The sequence below is a fragment of the Aspergillus brunneoviolaceus genome (genome assembly GCF_003184695.1).
Source record: "Aspergillus brunneoviolaceus CBS 621.78 unplaced genomic scaffold BO95scaffold_70, whole genome shotgun sequence".
In the NCBI taxonomy this organism is placed as follows: Eukaryota; Fungi; Ascomycota; class Eurotiomycetes; order Eurotiales; family Aspergillaceae; genus Aspergillus; species Aspergillus brunneoviolaceus.
The window spans coordinates 205,889-224,944 of record NW_020290800.1 but is presented as its reverse complement, the minus strand read 5'-3'; the positions used below and the strand labels follow the sequence as shown (position 1 = coordinate 224,944).

The window sequence follows — 19,056 nt, the reverse complement described above, 5'->3', positions numbered from 1 at the left end:
GTTTATTTTCGCCGGGTCAGCAGTCGGACAGTCAGACGGTCAGGCTCAGCGATCGTGACGTAGGATGATCCATCGATAGGGAAAGGGTTAAGGGATGGATAAAAAGAGGAGTAGGGGAAAGGGTGATGTGATGGGCGACTCCACTTGAGGGCCACGGCCAGACTGTCTGTCAGCCCAGCTGGTAAACAGATCAGGGAGACTCAGAGTCCACCATGGGTATGAGAAGTGGACAGAATTCCACGCAGTCGGGAGGAAGGTAGGTCCACGACTTTTTATCATCTCATCCAAGAGGGGTGAGAGACATGTCACGGGGTATCCAGAAGGATTATTTGATCGACTGAGCAACTCAGTAATCCTAGTGGGGAGAAGAGAGCAGAGGAGTTGAGTTTAAATTGGCTTGCTGACTGGACTGGAGATAAGGTCGGGTTCACTGGCAGTTCGTGGTAACAGCGCTGTACCGACCGAATGAATGTACGGAGTACTGCGTACCGTACCACCAATACCAGTTACCGTGACCGTACCGAACTCACCCGGGGCGGGCGCTTCCCCGGCCCCTCCCTCCAAGCCCCGTACAGTACGGTCAGCTGGTGGAAATGACATCATGCCCCCCACCCTCTTCCAGGCCCTAGACCGGTCGATGGAGGGTGGCGTAATTACGGTATGGTCATGGCTGGCTATCGACGGCCACGGGGGCGGGAGGCCCCGATCTGCCTGAGTGATTTTTGGGAAGTCGCAGGTCGTAAGAAGCAACAAGCAAGTTACACACTGTGTCCGGGCACATCAATGATTGTTCGTGGCACAATGAAATCCGTCTCCAAAAGGACTTTCTTGTTTGACTTTTTTTTTGTTACATGTATTACAACTTCTGAATAATTTCCATGATCCTTATTCAACCTCCCGATGGTTTCTTTGTGAAGGAGAGAAACAAAGAATGAAGGATGGATGAGCCAGACTGAGGAAGAGGAGAGAGGAGGAGGAGGAGGTTCGGAGGATTTGGCCATCTTCCCATTGCAGACGCACCAGCTGATGGGTGTCCTAACAACGTACTGTCCTGAGTAGCCTCGCAGGTGACCGGAGCTGTGCCTTTCTCCGCCTCCAACAAAATCAACCACCACCACAATAATAACTCTGCAGCAGAGTCATGTCAAACCACTACAGCAGTGAGATTCTTCCAGAAAATTTATTTGAGTGTAAACCTCAACTTTTTTTTTTCCTTTTCACTGAAACTTGGGGAAATTCTTCTTTGTCTGGACCCAATCATTCTGAAATCCGGGCGCTGGCTGATATCATCCACGATTCCACATCTCGGAAGGCAGATGCGAGTGGAGCAAATAACATCCCAGAACTGCCTGGTTTTGCTGCTCCTTCTCCGTCGTCTGTTGCTGGTTTGTTAGTCAGGAACCGGTCCAGCCCTGACTGCCCTTGATAATTAATTTGTTCGCGGTGTTCTCAGAAATCCATTCGCTGGTGTTTTCTTGTTGAGTGGGTTCGGAGATGGGGTAGTTTTGGTCTTTTCCAGAATCAACCGAAGAAGAAAAGAAGGAGATGGGATGCTCTACTTCGCTCTGCTCTGCTCATTCTCTGCTTTCCTTATGCCTGGGGAAAGACCCGCGTGGACAGACAGCTTTGGGAATTTTTGGTTTTTGGACGGTAATTGAGTCGAATCCAGAGCGGATCGCCCGACCCCCGCATTGCTGGTTTACTAGCAAAAACCCAATCCAGTCATTTACAACCAATCCTCTCTCATGGTTTTGCCTATTTCGTTTTAAATTGCATGGGGAAGGAAACCAAAATAAATTCATAAAAGAGGGGGAATTCGACAGAAAGAGAGGGAGACAGTGACCAAGATGAATCGACAAGATCAGGTGAAATGAAGGAGAAGAAAAAAAAATCCCCCCCGCAAAACTGTAGTGGCTAGAGAATCCCTATCTGTACTCCGTAGTATCTAACTATAACTAACTACAGTAACAATCCCCCCTCTCTTGGAAAATAGAATTCAAAATCAAAAATAAATTTAGCAATCAATTCCTGGGTATTGATGACTGATACAATGTAATTAACTCAGCTAAACTATCGCCGAATCTCTCTTACTATCAGTATTATCAGCAAGTAACAATAATAGTGCAATTCGTACTTCTTACTCAGTACTAGACTGGACCTCGTGCAGCCATCCAATCCATTCATTCACTTGTTGTATTCATTCATTCCTCTACTGCTGCTTAACACCTTTTCTTTTCCCCAACTTTACTTGATTGACTAACTTACTTACTCTGATCTCCTCTTTTATTTTATTTGGACTATTTTTATTATTTTTTCCTTTTCCCTTTTTTGTCCCTCTTACTCTCTCTCTCTCTCCCTTTCCCCTCTTAACCTTACTTGCAATTTCCCCTCTCTGCCTCTTCCTCTTTCTCCTCTTCTTCTACAACACTTCCTTGCTCTTTCTCTCTCTCTCCCTTCCCCTTCTCTACATCAACTCTCTCCACCTAACTCCCATCTTCCTCCTAATCATCCCAATTGACTTCCTCTCCCAATTGCCCCGTTAAATCACTCACGCACGCTCTTGTGGTTAGCCCTGAACCTTGCTCGTGGTTAGCCTGACAGGTACCTGCTCTGCCGCTCGTATCCCTGGATTTTGCCCGCCAGCTGAATTTCTTTGCCTCACTTCTCTTTCAATTTATTTCTCATTTTCCTCCCTCCACCTCCCGCTTCCTCACTACTTCTCGACTACTCAACTACTATCCCTCCACCACCTCCGCTCAATCATATCACCCAGAATCACTTTCTGGTGCTAATCATTACTACTACCTCTGGACTGCACGGGATTGACAGCCCGACAGTCCACGTACTAAACATGGCCTCCTTCAAGGTAACGTGCTGTCTTGTCTTTTCCCTGGACTTTCTCCGTGGATGGCGTGCTCTGCGGACCACCAGCGCTATTGAATCCACCCCCCAGACAATATGTCCGACTAACAACTCCGATCTTCCATAAAATAGGAATTGTCCCTTTCTCGCCCTCTTCCTCAATCCAACTCCCGTCACCACTCCCATTCCATCTCGCTCGGTGCGGTCAACGCCAACCATCGGGTGACTCGTCGCAAGAGTGTCACCACTGCCGCTGCTGCTAATGCGGCCGCTGCTGCGGTCGCTGCATCCTTGAAAGAATCGGGCGATTCCATGGGAATTCCGATGCCCGCACACCGCCGTGGGAGTCGGAAAGGCTGGGAGTCCAGCTCGGTCGGAGCCCCCTCCGGCTTCGGCTCTTATCTGTCTCGCAGCATGAACAGCCCCAGCCAGGAGCCCCCGGTCGCTCGCAAAACCTCCCCTTCCCAGACGACCCCTATCGTACCCCCCGCAACGATCTCCGAAAACACCGTTCCAGATTCCTCGGATCCCAGTAACCCAGCAGCCAAGCCAGTCACCACCAAGAACCGCAACCGCCGGGCCAGCGAAGGTGCCCACCTGGTCAAACCCGAGGGAAAGCGATCCATGGCCGAGCTTCGCTGCGAGCGTTGCGGGAAAGGGTATAAGCATGGCAGCTGCCTGTCCAAGCATATGTGTGTATCCTCCCCCCATGCCATCCGGCCATCGGGCTCGGTCCGGAGCAAATGCGCCATGTCGGCTCTGCCTAAGGTCGCCTTCGTGGCCATTCCGCTCCCTTCAACTCTCTCTTCATCGTGGTGGATCGCAGTAAATTGACGTTTCTTGGAAATACAGGTGGGAACATGACCCTGCGTGGGCCATCACGTCGAAACTTTTGATCTCCAAGCACCAACAGGTGCAATTGCTGGAAGCCGCCTCTGTGCTGGTTACCATGACTCAGGATCCCGATGAGAGCGCTGAAGCCGACTCGGAGATCTCATCCTCCTCACCGGACGCTTCGTCGGAGCTGCGGGAGGGTCTCAGTTCCGCGGAGACGACCCCGCCCCCAATGGACGAGGACGATGACGACGATGAAGACATGGCCATGGAACCCACGGCTGACAAGCGATTCAGCGTCAGCAATGCCTCGGGTCTCTTCTCTCACTCATATCAGTCCGGCCCGTCAAGCTCGTTTACGAGCAGCGCTCCCTGGGCATCCCCAGCATTTTCTCACATGCGGCACTCGAGCATTGACACTCGCCCCTCCACTGCGGAAGCCAAGTTGCACGAGGACGACGAGGCTGACCTGGCAGCCGCCATCGGCCTCTGCAATTTCGGCACCCCTCGCATGGGGCCAGTGCCGCTGTCTCCTAGCGTGCCTCCAGTGCCTTCCCTCCCGACTCGATTCCTCGACCAACGAAGTCCCTCGGACAGCCAAAGCCACAGCTTAGACCAGTCCAACGCAGGCCTTGCCAACTCCGCCTTCTCGAACACCACTTCCAACCTCTTTCTCTCCCTATCTTATAACCCTTCGCTGTCTTACAAGGTCTCCGATGAGCGCGAAGTCCGAACGGGTGGTGCTGCAACCGACCGTGCCAAGCGACAAACCCGCAACGCCGACGTCGATTTCAGCAGTCGGCCAGCCCAGGCAGACGACGATGACGATGGCATCTTCGGCCGCATGGAAGAATAGATGCAACCCTCATGACCCGCCATCACACTCCTTTCACCCATCGCTCTCCTATCCGATCTCCCATCTTCTATCTTCCCGCCGAACCGCTGCACTGACAGCCATCCACCACATCACCCTGATGACATGTACGAGATTGCGTGACTTTTTGTAAATGTTGATATTCTATTTTCTCGTGTTGGAGTTGGAACACCCCTTTCGCATGTATCGCCGATTTTCTATATCTATCTGTATAACCCCAGCGCCGGCTGTGACTGGATTGTCTGCCGCTACCACTCTTGCCGCACACCCACTGACTGACTCCACCTATACCAATTTCATATGTTTTTCTTGTTCTTTGTGCATTGTCCACTGTACCTCTTAGCCCATGCGGGGAGAAATTTTCCGAGGCGACTGCAGACACGCATCTTGTACTGCAGTTTTTGCATTTGGGTTGTTGTATTCTTCAGACTTGGCGGAAAGTGTTCTGGTCTGATCAATATCCGGGGTGAATCAAACCCGATCCACGGCCACTCCAACGGCGACTGGTCATCTGCTATTCATCTCTTGTCGTCGAGTTTCACGGTATCGACCGACTCCATTTCATTTTACCTGGAAGAATCGGGCGGGGCGAATCAGTTCTGATTGGGACTGGTTCATGTTCTGCTTCGTCTTTTCTGTCTGTATAAAGGGAAATCTTATTTTACCTGAACTATATCAATCCAACCTCGTTGAGTCAATTGACTAGAATTGATGTTGCCCTGTAGACATAGTCACTAGCGCTTGTTCCTACCGAAGGTGTAATGGTTGTTGATTGATGCCATGACTAGGGGAGTAGTAGGCACAGTATGATCTCTACTTACTGCTGAAATGGGCTTCCGTGGAATTCGAATGAGGTCCCCTATCTGCTTTGGTCCAAGTTAGGGCTTGTGATTCGAGCTGTATCCCGAGCCAAGATAAAGCTGTCTTATCCAGTTTCTTCTCGCCGTCCCCCTCCGCCTTTGCGAGTCACCCAGTGGATGGAACTTCGAGCCTGGCCGGCGATTGTCTTCTGATTCAAGTCAAACTCAATGCGAAAGGAAGTAAGAAGCACCCCGTTTGCTAAAACAGTCAAATAGCTTTCTGCAACGCTGGCAGCTACCCTTAGACATGATTGGGGGGTGGAATCCCCTCAAGGGTCGTCGAAATGCGTTGAGTGTAGCACCCGAGGTCTACGGATATGCACGGGTATATCATATGGCGCTTATTCAAATTTGCGAATGGATACAGTTACGGGATGTTGACCCGGAGCGGAGCTGTAGGATGGTTTCCACGCAGACATAGTAATGTGGATCGAACCAGGCAACCGACGCAGAGGGGCCCGTCTGGAAGAATACGGTGGTGATCAATGCAATAACACATACGTATCAAGGTGCTCGACAGCTGCCTCTTCGAAGCCCTAGTCTACTCATATGTACTCCCGACCTTGGCCCCAGGCCTCAGGCTTTGGGCTTGACTGTGCCGTGGGGAAACCGACCGAACTCACGGGGTAACTGAAGTTTACTAAGTTATCTAGTCAAGTTAGGGTTCTGGATCCTTCTCCAGAAAAAATCCTCAAATCAACAGTCCAGCATAGTTATAGCATACTGTTACTGCCAGCGCCAAGACAGAATCTGCAATTAGCACTGCTGACCGACAACCCAGTAGACCATCACCGACCACGAAAGCGTTCGCTCGATTCAACTGTTGCATGTGAACTCTCCACCACCACCACCACCCCTCTCAAATGCAGTAACAATCCACAACCCAATGTCCCCCCCAACAGACCCCCTCGTCTCCCCCACCGACCTCTTCCTCCTGGCTATTCTGCGCATCTCCTCTCGAATATCTACCTGGTACTCCCGAGTCAATCCAACTAACACCCCCAACCAGGAACAATGGAAACACACCTCCCCGCTCACGCCCTCCGCCCAACGCGCCCACATCTTCGCCGAATACACCACCCTTGGCGTCGATGGACAACAGGTACCATCTCCAACTGACTTGACTTTCACATAGAGCATGCACCGCACGTTAACTCTCCACACAGCATGTATCACAAACTAACAAACCATGCTGCACAGCCCTACACAACCCTCCTCGCCAACGCGGCGGCAGCCACCACGCCAAGCTCACCCCAACCGAACGAGCCCTCCTCGACCGCGCACGCTCCCCGCCGACAGACCGGTGCAGAAGGACGGGTTGGGTTCCTGATCCCCTGGCTGCGCACGGCCTACCACCCTTCCACCGATGAAACTTCGCGGTGATAGCGGCCCATCTCGTCAGTGAGTTCGGTGGTGATCCGATTCTTAATGGTGTGGGGTGCTGTGGTTTTGGGTTGGAGTGGCGAAGGGTCTTTGGCGGGTGCTGTAGCTTCTGTGTATCATCGCTTGTGGCGGGAGGCGCTGCAGGGGTGTTGGGTGGGATGATGCTGAGGAGGGGGGGGGATGGGTATGATTTTGAACATGACTACACTACTTACCACTGGGCGCGAGTGATGGGTTGGCTGCATGTTCTGGATGAGAAGGCGCTAAGGCCGGGGAAAGGTTCTGATTGTCTTCTATGATGGGTGCGGGCATGTTGTGCGCCAGTGTCGCGAGTCTGTTGAGGCGCTGGATTTTACTTGTGTGCATACGGTGGAGCTTGATGAGCATGGGGGTGGGGAGGGAGTATCGGTGGGGTGCGGGTTTGGGGCCGCCTTGTTTGGATGGAGATGAGGAGGGGGATGGGATGGGGATGTGGATGTGGATGTGGATGAGGATGAGGACGAGGAGGAAATGACTGGGGGCTGGTACGCTTGTTGTTCTGTGAGCTGGCGTCTCACTTGTGGTCTGTGGGTTGAAGGAGATATGGAGAGCAGCTCTCTTGTTGCGGATGTAGGGTTGCGGTGGCCTCCCCTCTAAGTCAACGCACATCAGAATGAACGGGTAAAGCTCAATCCTTGCCTAGAAGGGTGCTGCAGGAAGTATGGCGGTCGGTGATCACCGGATACCTTCGTGCATTGATCCGTTTCATATACTCATGTATAAGAGAAGCTGACTCTAATTCTAGCTGTGGCTTTGGTGGTGACTGCGGAATCAAAAAGATATCGAGGCGTCAAACGCATAGGATGAGTGGTCTTGGGCTCGAAGAGAGGGTTCAGGGAGCCTCCATGTTAACACACCCCCCATGAAAGCTTGTACTTCTTCTCAGTGCCCACGGCGACTCCCACAACCCCCTCCCCAACCATCTCCAGCCCAGCCACAAACCCACAGAGCAACGACGCCAGCACAAACACCGTAATACTCTCTCCGATCTCCAACCACGAGCCCTCGTCCCGCACGCGCCAGAAAAACCGCAGCGTCAGATAGTCACTCGCGGCGACGACCAGCACAAAGAGCGCCCCGGGCCGCAGGCGCAGCGCGCGGGTCAAGAGCCCCAGGTTCGCCGAGACGAGCACAAAGGGGGCCAGGATCTTGAGGACCAGAAGGGCCCCCTGGCTGAAGGGATCGAAGACGGGCAGGAGACGCAGCACGGCGTCGAGCGAGAAGGAGGAGATCGAGGCGAGGTTCCCGGTGCTGAAGAAGGCGGAGTGGAACAGGTAGAGGAAGAACAGGGCAATGCGCAGGTCGGAGAAGCGGAGGGGGCGGAATTGCGGTGCTTCTTGGGTGATAGATGGGGATGCGGGCTGTCGCTGGTAGTCGAAGACTTTGGACTCCAGCTGCACCCAGGTGAAGAGTGTACCGCTCAGACAGCAGTAAAACAGGCCCTCGTAGGAGATGGTAAGGATTATGAATAGCGGGGCGAATGTGAAGAAGAGGACCACTAGTTGATAGATGTGGTGGCGTCTGGTCCGAAGAGCGAAGATCGGGAGGATAAAGGACGTCACTGTTCAGTACGGTTAATGTTGTCATACCTCAAGAGTGGTGTACTGACCGAGTAGTATCCATCCTAGAATCTGAGTTGGACGAGAGAGTCCTTCTCAGAGACTGCAGGGAGGCCGCTGCGGACCGCGTCGTGGATATAGCCAGCGGTACTAATCCGACCTGGAACATCAGGAGCATTCTTCCTAGTCGGTCAGTCTCGACCACATTTTCTACTGATGCTCGATGGAGTATTGTCGGCTCCAAGATGATATAAAAGACACCGCAGGAAAACATGAGAAGCCCGCCCAGGGTGCTATCCGACATGTTAGTTGCCAGTCGTCTCGATCCGCATGCGATATAGCCGGGCTTAACATACATCAGAGTAATATCCTCCGTTTTCATGGCCGGAAGAAGGGTGAAGATGCTCATAGAGCCACATTGGACTGCCCACACCAAACATATGAGCCGATTGGCACGGATGAATTCAACACCGTAGATAGCGGGCCAGAACAGGGCGAGAATGTAGATGAGCGTGTAAATCCTACGATCATAATAACTTTGAACCTGTTGATAGGTAAATATAAGGTGCACACGAGCAGGGTACCGAAGCTTACTATAGCCTCCAAAAGCAGGCCCAAGAGCATCACACCAGCCGCATCTGCAGTCACGTTGCTGGCGGATATCCGCTTGGAAAGTGCCCTAATGGCTTGGGTCCAGGTATCTTGACGGGCCCATACCTCAGCCCAGAACAAGACCGGGAATATAGTGTACGCATAATATTGCACCGGAGACTTCTGCGAATACAGTTTCACCAGAAGCGCAAGACCGACAAATCCCATCACGATGAGGCGGACAGTAGAACGTCTTGGCTGGGGACTAGTACCCGAACTTGGTAGGTCAAAGTGACTGAGCGCGTTCGTAAGAGCGAAGGCCATCCACCCTAGATATCCGACGCTAATCAGAGCTCGAAGAAAGAGCCAATCATAGGTCTGTAGGTACCGCAAGCCCTGAAGAGACAGGTCGATCAGATCCTCACAGCCTTGAATCGCTTCCTGAGGATGCCCCTGACGAATCGCAGTACGGATGCGAGCAATTCGTTCCTCTTGATTTGGATCTTGATCGTGACTGAGTGCCGGAAAAGGCACGTACCCGAGCTTCGAGGCTATCATACGACTTTCTCGAACTCGGTACATCTCCAAGACCTCCAGCGCATTGACCAGCATCGCGTCCGCCTGACTGGACTCGTCCGCATCGAGATAAGGCAACGGAAGGCGTCCGACCTCCACGCGGCCCGGTGCGGCCCCCTGCGCAAACATCGGCAGGATGTCGGGACTGCCCCAGCTCCACGCATGTCGGCTGCGGTTCAGCACGCTGTCGAAGCCCACTGGGTTCAGCTTCCAGCCCGTGGTTACGGCGGAGACGTCTTCGTAGAGGCCCGCGAGAAGGGCCACATGGCCTGGGCGCGACTCGGTGGGTACTCGGGTATGAGACACTCCGAAGGTACCATGCTCCAATACTCGTGAGCGCAGAAAGGGAGCCAAGTGGCGTGGTACCTGGGCCGACCCATCTGTAGGGGCGTCTGGGGACGGGTCGGGGAACTGTTGAAAGGTCTTGTCCGCGCGGAGACCGTCAGCTGGTGTTCAGCCACCATTTCATAGAACTAGAACCATCGACTGTCCACAAGATACTGAAGGAGAGAGAGAAATGGGGATGATCTCCCCTGCCGACAAAAAGCACGACGCGTTGAGCAGGAGGAGAAGCCTGGACGCGGTGGGCCTTCATGCCCCCGACAACGGGGCTCACAAAGTAAATGTCGAAGATTGAATAGACATAGAGCAAGTGGAAAACAACTGCGATTCCCAGAAACTGCGAGCGTTTTAACCGTGCCATGTCTGTCCACATTGACAGAAGAAGTGATCGATATCCGGGAATAATTCATTCGGCATTGCTTTCATTGTGTTGAAACAGAGAAAGGCGACGGACCTGGTAGACACCACGTGACCCGATGAACGGAATCGGTAAGTTCACTGGCGCCTAAAGCTAGTGGTAGTCAAGATGGCGCTATTCCGGGCCGCGCAGGGGTTCGGCATACAAAGGAGAAAATATCGACATCGCTATGTAACTACTCTTATATATTTTGAACTGTTGATACGCTTGGAACTACAAGACTAGGTATTTGAAGTCATAGACGTACTACTACTCGTATGACAACTGAAGATTATGGAATCCTCTTGGTCCATAAGTTTTAGGTCTGTTCTCGACTTGGTGTTTTGAGATGAGCTCACTGTACGTACGGTACATACACACCTCGGCGATGTAAGACGTTCGTCTCCCCCATATCACCTCCACAACTCTGTAACCGATAATATATAGATAGGAGACTTGCCTAGACTTGGGATACAGTCTTCTCAGAAGCATCAGGAAACATTTTCGTTTCCGACGAAGTGGCAGCGCCTCAATCAAACAGGGCAGCATGCGTTCAACATTCTACCTCGTGAGTCTTGCATTCTTGCAGTACCGTCTTCGTAACTCCCATAAATGGTCTCAAAGGTGTTATCAGTCGGTCCACCGTCGAGCATACTGCAGCGATGCGCTATCCAAGAGCTGATAGACCGGATTCCCTCTGCTAAACAAGACAGACGGAGGGGAGGTTCCACATCGATCTCGACTCCGGCCGGAACGGATCGACGCGGGTACCTTCCGGTCAGGATTTAGCGTGCATCAATACCGGGGTCACTGGCCCGTGCCATGCCTTCTGTATACCTCCTGTATGACGGTATAGGACAATACAACAGCCGGATCATCGAACTACTGACTATACCATATTGTATTCAGAATTGAGCATGGACAGGCGGCGCAGCACCGGATGGCAATAATCCAGGAAATCGACGTGCTATCCCCATAAATATGACGGTATCTGCATTGGGCGACTGCTGATCTTTACATCGAAATCTTCAAGTCATACACTTCTAGTACACAAGCAATCACAAGTTCCCCTAAGAACAAGAAAGAGAGGGTTGTTGTTAAGTACAAAACCATGTATGTTCACAAGAGTTTCAAGACACGGTCCAGAAGGAAAAAAGAAATTATGCCGGCATTTTGTCTCACATCTCGGCCCCAAAAATGGACACGAGACTTCAAGGTCAAAGTGTTTTGAGAGAGACAACCAAATGAATCTGATTAGTGGAGAGGTATCAAACGAAGTAATGAAGTATATGATGGGACTTTTTGTGGGTGGGTGGATGGGTAAGGGGGGAATAGATAGAAAAAAATAATAATAAACGCTAAACCCTTCAAGAAGCATAATATCCCGCACCCCTCCCCTTAAAGCAGCCTCGGATCAGGTTCGGCCTAGCCCCTCGCAACTCCGTGGAACTCCCGTATGTGATGAATGGAAGGTTGAAGTAAAATGAGACAGAGAACAAATCAGAAGTAGTCGTTATGCATGCATGTACCCATACCGCCCCCTCTCCCGTCCTTTGTGTGACCAGTTCGCCCCGTGTTTGTCGTGTACATAGCATCATGACTCGTTCGGAGGCCCGCCACTGGGGCCGCTGGTGTCACCAAAGACCGGAAAATTGTTCGACATGTCGGCCCAATCCCATTCGATGGTCATCGGCATCTGCCACAGATCTTGTGGTACGAAGGGTTGCTGGAAGGATGAAAGGGGGTTGTCGGCAGCGGCCGTCGGAAAGGGTGGCTGCTCGCCAAATCGCACGCCGTCCAGGTTGTGTGGGCTGAGCATTTCAAAGTCGGGGCCCAGGTTTGTAAGGCTATGTATAGTTTCCTGAAGATTCGGGGGAAGACCGCCACCGGCTGCAGAGAAGGCTTGGTCGGGAACGAAGTTGCGTGCTGCAGTGGGTGAGTTGCCCGTGGGATGATTATTCTGAGCCGTCGGGAACGAAGACGATGCAAGGGGTACTGCGGTTCTGGCCGAGGAAGGCGCATCTGATGCTCTGGTGGCGGGGGTCGTTGGGGATTGGGTTGTATTAGATGGTTGTGGCTGTTGCGCGTTCTTAGGATCATCGGAAGTGGCCTTGCGCTTTTTCTTCGAGTGAGACTCCCTCTCAGCCTTGTCGAGGACTACCTGCGCGATCCGTTCAAATTCGCCACAGAGAGTGAGCATGCGTTTGATGCTTCCGTTTGATTCATCGGATACCAGCGTCGACAGGAAATTGACCACCACATTCATCAGCTTCACATCAGAACGCGCTCGTGCATCGTTGGGATTTTGGAGGATATTAGCGAACAGGGTGACCAATGCGGAGACCGGATAATATAGTATCAACCTAGAGGGGCCTGTTAGCAGACAATCGTGCAGCTCAACAAGATGTGTACTGACCAGACACATGCAAAGTCGCCTTGCGGTATATATTTGATGAGATTGATGGACGCTCGAGCAGCGGTCACGCAAAGGACTGCTGACAAGAATACCCTTGGATTCAAGGGCCTGGCATTGAGGCCTTGGATGGCATAGTTGGAAAGACGGCTTGTCCAGTACCCATGATGAACAGACATTCGGTGGATCGTTGTCAAGCAGTTGTAATAAGCAAAGTGGAGAACGACAACATGCAGGATCAACGGGGTATGAGTTGCTTTGATCTCGTTCTCGGGGCGGAAGTCAAGTGGTATGCTGTCCTTCCACTCTTCGAGTTCTTTGTCAAGCTCTCCAATCGTATTCAGCAATTCCCCATCCGACTGTTTCGATGCCTTCGCCGAATATAGTCGCTTGTATACTCGACTCCCAATCGTAGCAAAACGACACATCGACCTGAAGAGGTTGAACTTGCTCTTTCCATCTGACAGTGGCACATTGCCAATATTGTCAGGGGGGTCTTCACTCGGTAATTCGACGTTCATGTCATCATCGTCCTGAACTGGTGGACGGCCGGAACGGAGACATAAACTGGGTCGGAGGTCAGCGAACGCAGTGCAAAGGAGAAGGGCTCGGCTTACTCTTTATCCAGCAAATAAGCAATCCAGAACACCCGCTTTCGTTGTTCGACTTCTACGGGATTCAAACCGAACCCCGAGCCGCGCTTATGCAACCCTATGCTGTGGGACAGCCGAATCGCTGCCGCGACAAGGAAGAAAGATGGTTGTGGGTTGGGGGTACCTTGCAAGAAGAGTGACTGGGACCGTGTCAACAATCTATAGCAGCACTCAACGAAGACCACTTACCATTCCCAGCAAGGCCTGGACGCTCAGCAGATCCGTGTTCCGCATCGTGAGCTCAGTTAGAACGGCCATTGCGTTTTTCAGGTAAAGCCACGCCTTCTTGTCTTCCTCTTGTGGCACCAGATTATTCATGACCCGGATTCGGTGCGCGATTGCCAGCACGACGTTGATGCTAGCCCACCAGCCGGAGCCTTCGTACGGATCCCGAGAGTATTGCCGCTCTACTAGATGCATGAAAGTTGGTTCGTGAAAAAGCGGAAACATGCAATTGAAGTTGGCGAAGAAGTCCTGGAAGAGGGACATAGCCTCTTCTTTAGGAGGCAGCGGCTTGAAGACTCGACGGGCGAATATATCGCTGAAGATCTCAGGCTTCCAATACATCCACTTGTTGTCATCGATGTATGCGGAGGAAATCATGTCCTGAAATGACGAGTCGCCTGTTTTCTCGTTCACCCATTGTATGCCTTTCGGTGAGAATATCGAGAATCCCGACGACGATCCTGTTATAGCAGGTCAGCTTTGCATTTCTGGGCCATCTGATATTGATGCATGTACTGACCAATGTATCTTGTTTCTCCACAGTTATTCGTCACAAGCGAACACATCATATCCGACAGACCTTCGACTTCATTTTCAGATTCCTTCGGCGACTCCGGAGACGTGGGAGCTGTGTGCGGACTTGACTGTGATTCGACCCGAGGGGTAGAGTGATGCGAGGAGGCCTGTTGAGACTGGCTGTTGGAGTTGGAGGCATTGAATTTTCCTGGGCTTCTGGGTAGACTCAGACCACCGTTCGCCAGAGATCGATCGGCAAGACGTCGTTCTAAGGTCCCAAGGTCAGTCTTTCCTCCATCCTCCTCTGACAGCAGGCCCGAAAGGCGTAGTAGCGATTCCATCCTCCCTAATCGATTTTCCAAGCCTTCGATGTATTTGGCACTGCATGACCCCAAGTTGTTAGCGCGGAACCGACCACAATAGCACAGCCGGGCGAGGAGCGCTCACCCTTTAGGTGGATTTCGCTTTTTCTCTACCTGGGTAAAGACACAATCGGTCTTGTAATTGATGCAGTGGGAACACTTGGGCATCTTGCCATCGCATTTGATTTTCTTCTTTCGGCACATATCGCAAGCCTGTATGAAGCACGATCAGCCCATCGCCGACCCGACGACCCAGTAACGTCAAACCACACGATCAGCGACTCACCCTTGCGATTCTCCTTCTCTTGGCGTCATTGCTATCATCACCCATGCCCATTGCGGTATCATCCTGGAACGCCGCATTATGATGCGCGGAGGGGATCGGCGAAGTGTCGTGAGGATAGCCGCCGAAGAACTGCTGCTGCTGGTTCATGAGCATGGGCATATCGAAGCCCATGCCGTCGGGGCCTTCCCCGATGCCATCCATTGCGATGGGAGCGAAGACAGGAAAAGGTTCCCGAATGTATAAGGAGAATCTCTATGACGGAGTGGAGTTTCTAGGCCGAGCGGGTATGATTTGAGTCGAGTCGAGAATGGGCTGAATGCGGGGTTACTTTTCCCGGCGACGACGTCAATGGAATGCAGATGCAAGCCAACCGTTGATTATTCACGATAAGGAATGACTAGGGTGAGCCGATCGAGTAACCAGTTTCGATGAAGAATTGCGCATCCACCGAGTCAAGAAAGCGGCGGAGTTGAAGGGAAAAGAAAATATAAAGTTAAAAAAGAAACGGGACCCTAAGGACAGGAAGAAGAACAATGATGAAGTCGGTCGGGGGAGGAATGAATTAGTTTTGGTTAGCGGATGGAACAGACAGACTGAGGGTGGATTGAGTAATCCACACTGACTGCAGTGCTTGCTTGCTTCCCTTAACTTCCTTTCCCCGATAAGTTGCAAGCACGTGGCGACTCGGGCTACTTTTTCCCTTCTCTCTTTTCGGACTGCCTGATAAAGGAGAGGAGAGGAGAGAGGAAAGGATCCAGATATGAAAGAATGATAGGGGAAGAGAATATTCAGGGGTGGAGGACAGTCAAGGACGACAGCTTGACTGAGTTGATTATTGTGGGATCGAAGCAATAATGGGACCGGATCAATTCTCAAATCTGATCCGAGAGCTGACAGACAGACCAGAGGGAGAGTTAAAAAAAAGAGAGTTGAGACACAAGCTTACAGATTATTATTGCATCCGGACGGAGATAGCTTGCTATCTCTAATCCACTGCCACATATGTTATTGTTTGCCATATACGTCTTTAGTCCAACAGTTAGTTAGAGAATAATGACGGCAGCCTGGTGTTAGTACTCCGCATTAGCTCCTTTGATCTTCATCTTGTCATGAGAGTCTGATCGTATCATCTGGCATCAAGCTTCGATGAGGGTGTCCGAATACGAGAACGGACGGAAGTCGTTAACCCCGAATCTCCGTGGGTAACGGAAGATGGAAGGCCTTCTCTCCGTCCGAGCCCGCTTTTTACCTTTCCTACAGACTAACTTAGGTGCTCCCTCCATACAGAAGCTGTGACTCCCGGCCTTGGCTGCCATGGCCCGCTTGACTGCCCGCTTGACTGCCCGCTTGACTGCCCGCTTGCCTGCCTGCCTGCCTGCCAGTGGCCGTTCCACTTTCTCCCTTTCTCTATGACTAAATTATTTATCCATCCATGCGTTTCTGCCGTTCTGCATACTGAGTTGTTGTTTGAATGTTGACACCTGTTGACACCTGTTGACACCTGTTAACCTGCAATATCCCTGGCTCAGCTTGGCAGTTGACTCTGTACAGACCTCATCTCATGATTAGAGGCTCAAACATCCCAGGTTGTCCTGGTCTACCATTACTTAGACCTATCACATGTCACACAAGGTGGATCAGCGAGGTCTATATAATTATACGACAGGCATACGACGAGCACATGCAGAGCTACTCGTCAACGCTTCAGCCTAGGCTCCAAACCACATGTGTGCCAATAAATCATAGCTATACATTCAAGAGTGGCGATCTCATCGGTATACAGTAGTAGTGTAAATACAGGTCTCCCATCAGGAGCGTGCCCAAGGGATGTATTCCCGGGATCAGAAAATTTCCACCAACGCCTCGCTATGCGCACCCAAAGAAGAAACTCTTGTACAATGGTCGATACGTAAATGTACCCTATCGTCTTTCACGGCATGGAAATGCTTCGCTGAAGACTCTCCGGTCGAAAAGAGAATTTAAAGCTGCTTGTCGAGGAACTCCTTGGCCTCGTTGATCTTGGTGGCCAAGTAGGGGCTGCCACCACGATCGGGGTGGTTGAGCAGCATAAGTTGACGGTGCTTCTTGCGAACCTTGTCCTTGTTCAAAGTGCGTTCCCTAGACAGTTCGTTAGACAAGATCTTTGCCATTCAGTATGTGGTAGTCTGGAAAGCTTCGACGTACGGGAGTTCCAGGATCAAAGACGCTTCGCGACGGTTCATCCGAGGTTCAAATCCTCTTGATATCAATTAGTACTCTGTCCTTGCCCAACCACAGAAGCCAAGCCAGCTTACCCCTTGTAGAATGCCTTGCCCGCCGCGTTCATACCGCCTCTAGACCGTTGAAGAGCGACATAGCCTGCGCGACCCTGACCGAGTAAGAGAAGGTTAGCCCACTGACAATCCACAACCACTCAGAATCCACTTCAGACGTACCAGAAAGGCAGCGGTAGCAATACCAACACCGTAGAGAAAAGCAGACATCTTGCAGCAATAGCGAAGATGATCCGGAAAATGAGTTGCTTGGGGGAGGCGCAAAAGGGATCTCGAAGTTGTGACGTTGGGGAAGGAGAAGCCGCCGCAGTCCAGATAAAAAATCGGAGCCGCGCCGCATCCCCCGTTTGGGTTTAGTGCCGGCTGCTCCACGCTTCTCAATTTTTTGAATGGCGGTTCCTGTCCTGGACATCAGATATCTTCTCGACACGACGGTGGGATTCAGGAGGTTCACTGCGGCTTCTGTTCATTCATTTTCCAGCGGTACTTTGCGACAGTACTTTTTTACTACCGTCATTATTACACAGTCGCCGTTGGACCTTTCCACGCGATAAAATAGCCCATCATGAGGTGAGTTTGCCTTTATCTTGAGTATCGTTATCGCTACTGCTGTGGCCATTTTTTTTTCTGACGAACAACACCGATAGAGTCGAAACCTGCCACTTCTGCTCTCGCCCGGTCTACCCTAGCAAGGGTATTCAGTTCGTCCGCAATGACGCCAAGGCGTTCCGTTTCTGCAGGAGCAAATGATAAGTCCCCTCTTTCCCCTCACGCTTTCGTGGTGCCATCATCTCAAGAACGAAACTGACATCCCCATTACCCACCAGAACTTCAAGGCTAAGCGACAACCGAGACGTGTGAAGTGGACCAAGGTCGGTCGTGCCGCCAAGGGCAAGGAGATGATCGTCGACTCCTCCCTCGTCCTGTCCCAGTTCGCCAAGAAGCGCAACGTCCCCGTCAAGTACGACAGGAACCTGGTGGCCGCTACCATCAAGGCCATGGAGAGAGTGGAGGAGATCCGACAGCGCAGAGAGCGGGTCTTCACCAAGCGTCGGTTGGCGGGCAAGCTTGCGCGGGACCGCAAGCGCGAGGAGGACCGCAAGGTGGTGGCCTCGGGCGAGCACCTCATCCGCAAGGAGCTGCGCGAGCGCGAGGAGGGCCAGCTGGCCGCTCTGGACACGGGCAAGACCAGACTCCACGGCGAGGAGCGCATCAGAACAGGAAAGAGGACCAGAGTCTTGGTCGACGGAACTACGCAGGAGGAAATGGATCTCGACTAAAGGGTCTTTTTGGGTTCTTACGTTTCTTTCTCCCCGGCTGCCCGGTCGGGTTCGATACCTTGCGGTTATGAATGGAGTTGGGTTTTGTTCAATGTTAAGCATTTTGCTTTGTCAAAAAGTATCCCAGTGGTTTCTCTTGTGTCATGAACTTTCATGTCCACTTGTTATATTTCTTTCGCTGTCATTATATGGGCCTAATCATATAGAGATATTGATAAATTTGTCGACTCGTCCAGCAGCAGTGGCTCCGAGCATCAGATAAAGTCTTTGGTGAAAGACAGTAGATTGGCTGTGGTCGCGATTTGCTTATGCTGGATGTGTTCTAGATCTTAACTAAACAATCAATGTCCGACTCTGAAATCTTATTCTAAGCAAAACTCTGGTCCTCAGAAGTATCCAAGACCAATAACAGTGTTTCCAAGCCGCAGCGGTGTCTAAGACTACAACGTATCCAGAACCAACATGTCCATGACGGAGTCCACCAGATTCCTAAGGATTCTGGCCGGTCCTCAATCACTAATGCAGAAAGGCGGTGGGAGCCTGATGACTCAGCTGATTCAACGGAACGGCGAAAAACGACCGAGCGAGATGACCTCTTCGGCGGGAAGACGATCGTTCGTTCCGGCACGAAATCAGCTCCATCTAAAGAGCTTCCCCTCTCCCTCCGCCCCCCTCCCCGCCACCACCTTTTCTTTTCTCCTCTACACCTCGTGCTTCTGGAAACGAGCCTT

General features: G+C 51.8%; 7 protein-coding genes across 7 annotated transcripts; 4 read left to right on the top strand and 3 right to left on the bottom strand.

Annotated features, from left to right (window-relative positions):
- The first annotated feature begins 2,552 nt into the window (after positions 1-2,552).
- BO95DRAFT_252180 (putative C2H2 finger domain protein) lies at positions 2,553-4,711 on the top strand. The gene is made up of 3 exons (XM_025581441.1): positions 2,553-2,866; positions 2,995-3,554; positions 3,715-4,711. The coding sequence occupies exons 1-3, from the start codon at positions 2,852-2,854 to the stop codon at positions 4,550-4,552; spliced, it is 1,413 nt and encodes a 470-aa protein (XP_025438626.1). The 5' UTR covers positions 2,553-2,851; the 3' UTR covers positions 4,553-4,711.
- On the top strand, positions 4,712-5,274 carry BO95DRAFT_252181 (uncharacterized protein). Its single transcript, XM_025581442.1, has one exon. It carries the CDS (start codon positions 4,871-4,873, stop codon positions 5,171-5,173), a length of 303 nt encoding a protein of 100 aa, XP_025438625.1. The 5' UTR covers positions 4,712-4,870; the 3' UTR covers positions 5,174-5,274.
- Positions 5,275-6,284: 1,010 nt separating this feature from the next.
- On the top strand, positions 6,285-6,970 carry BO95DRAFT_446392 (uncharacterized protein). The gene is made up of 2 exons (XM_025587369.1): positions 6,285-6,532; positions 6,631-6,970. The coding sequence occupies exons 1-2, from the start codon at positions 6,317-6,319 to the stop codon at positions 6,811-6,813; spliced, it is 399 nt and encodes a 132-aa protein (XP_025438624.1). The 5' UTR covers positions 6,285-6,316; the 3' UTR covers positions 6,814-6,970.
- Positions 6,971-7,700: 730 nt separating this feature from the next.
- BO95DRAFT_467277 (GPI ethanolamine phosphate transferase 1) lies at positions 7,701-10,281 on the bottom strand (the record flags this gene model as incomplete). Its single annotated transcript, XM_025589276.1, has 5 exons — positions 7,701-8,373; positions 8,462-8,704; positions 8,768-8,955; positions 9,006-10,024; positions 10,080-10,281. The coding sequence occupies 5 exons, from the start codon at positions 10,279-10,281 to the stop codon at positions 7,701-7,703; spliced, it is 2,325 nt and encodes a 774-aa protein (XP_025438623.1).
- A 1,630-nt stretch (positions 10,282-11,911) lies between these two features.
- Positions 11,912-14,973, bottom strand: atrR (transcription factor atrR; the record flags this gene model as incomplete). Its single annotated transcript, XM_025582974.1, has 7 exons — positions 11,912-12,680; positions 12,734-13,297; positions 13,348-13,523; positions 13,573-14,069; positions 14,129-14,505; positions 14,572-14,699; positions 14,773-14,973. The coding sequence occupies 7 exons, from the start codon at positions 14,971-14,973 to the stop codon at positions 11,912-11,914; spliced, it is 2,712 nt and encodes a 903-aa protein (XP_025438622.1).
- Positions 14,974-16,500: 1,527 nt separating this feature from the next.
- Positions 16,501-17,326, bottom strand: pam18 (putative mitochondrial DnaJ chaperone (Tim14)). The gene is made up of 4 exons (XM_025587368.1): positions 17,208-17,326; positions 17,067-17,140; positions 16,957-17,010; positions 16,501-16,890 (listed from the first exon to the last, which is right to left on the bottom strand). The coding sequence occupies exons 1-4, from the start codon at positions 17,253-17,255 to the stop codon at positions 16,752-16,754; spliced, it is 315 nt and encodes a 104-aa protein (XP_025438621.1). The 5' UTR covers positions 17,256-17,326; the 3' UTR covers positions 16,501-16,751.
- Positions 17,327-17,464: 138 nt separating this feature from the next.
- BO95DRAFT_446386 (ribosomal eL24 family protein) lies at positions 17,465-18,616 on the top strand. Its single transcript, XM_025587367.1, has 3 exons — positions 17,465-17,615; positions 17,693-17,794; positions 17,866-18,616. The coding sequence occupies exons 1-3, from the start codon at positions 17,611-17,613 to the stop codon at positions 18,323-18,325; spliced, it is 567 nt and encodes a 188-aa protein (XP_025438620.1). The 5' UTR covers positions 17,465-17,610; the 3' UTR covers positions 18,326-18,616.
- The last annotated feature ends 440 nt before the right edge of the window (positions 18,617-19,056 follow it).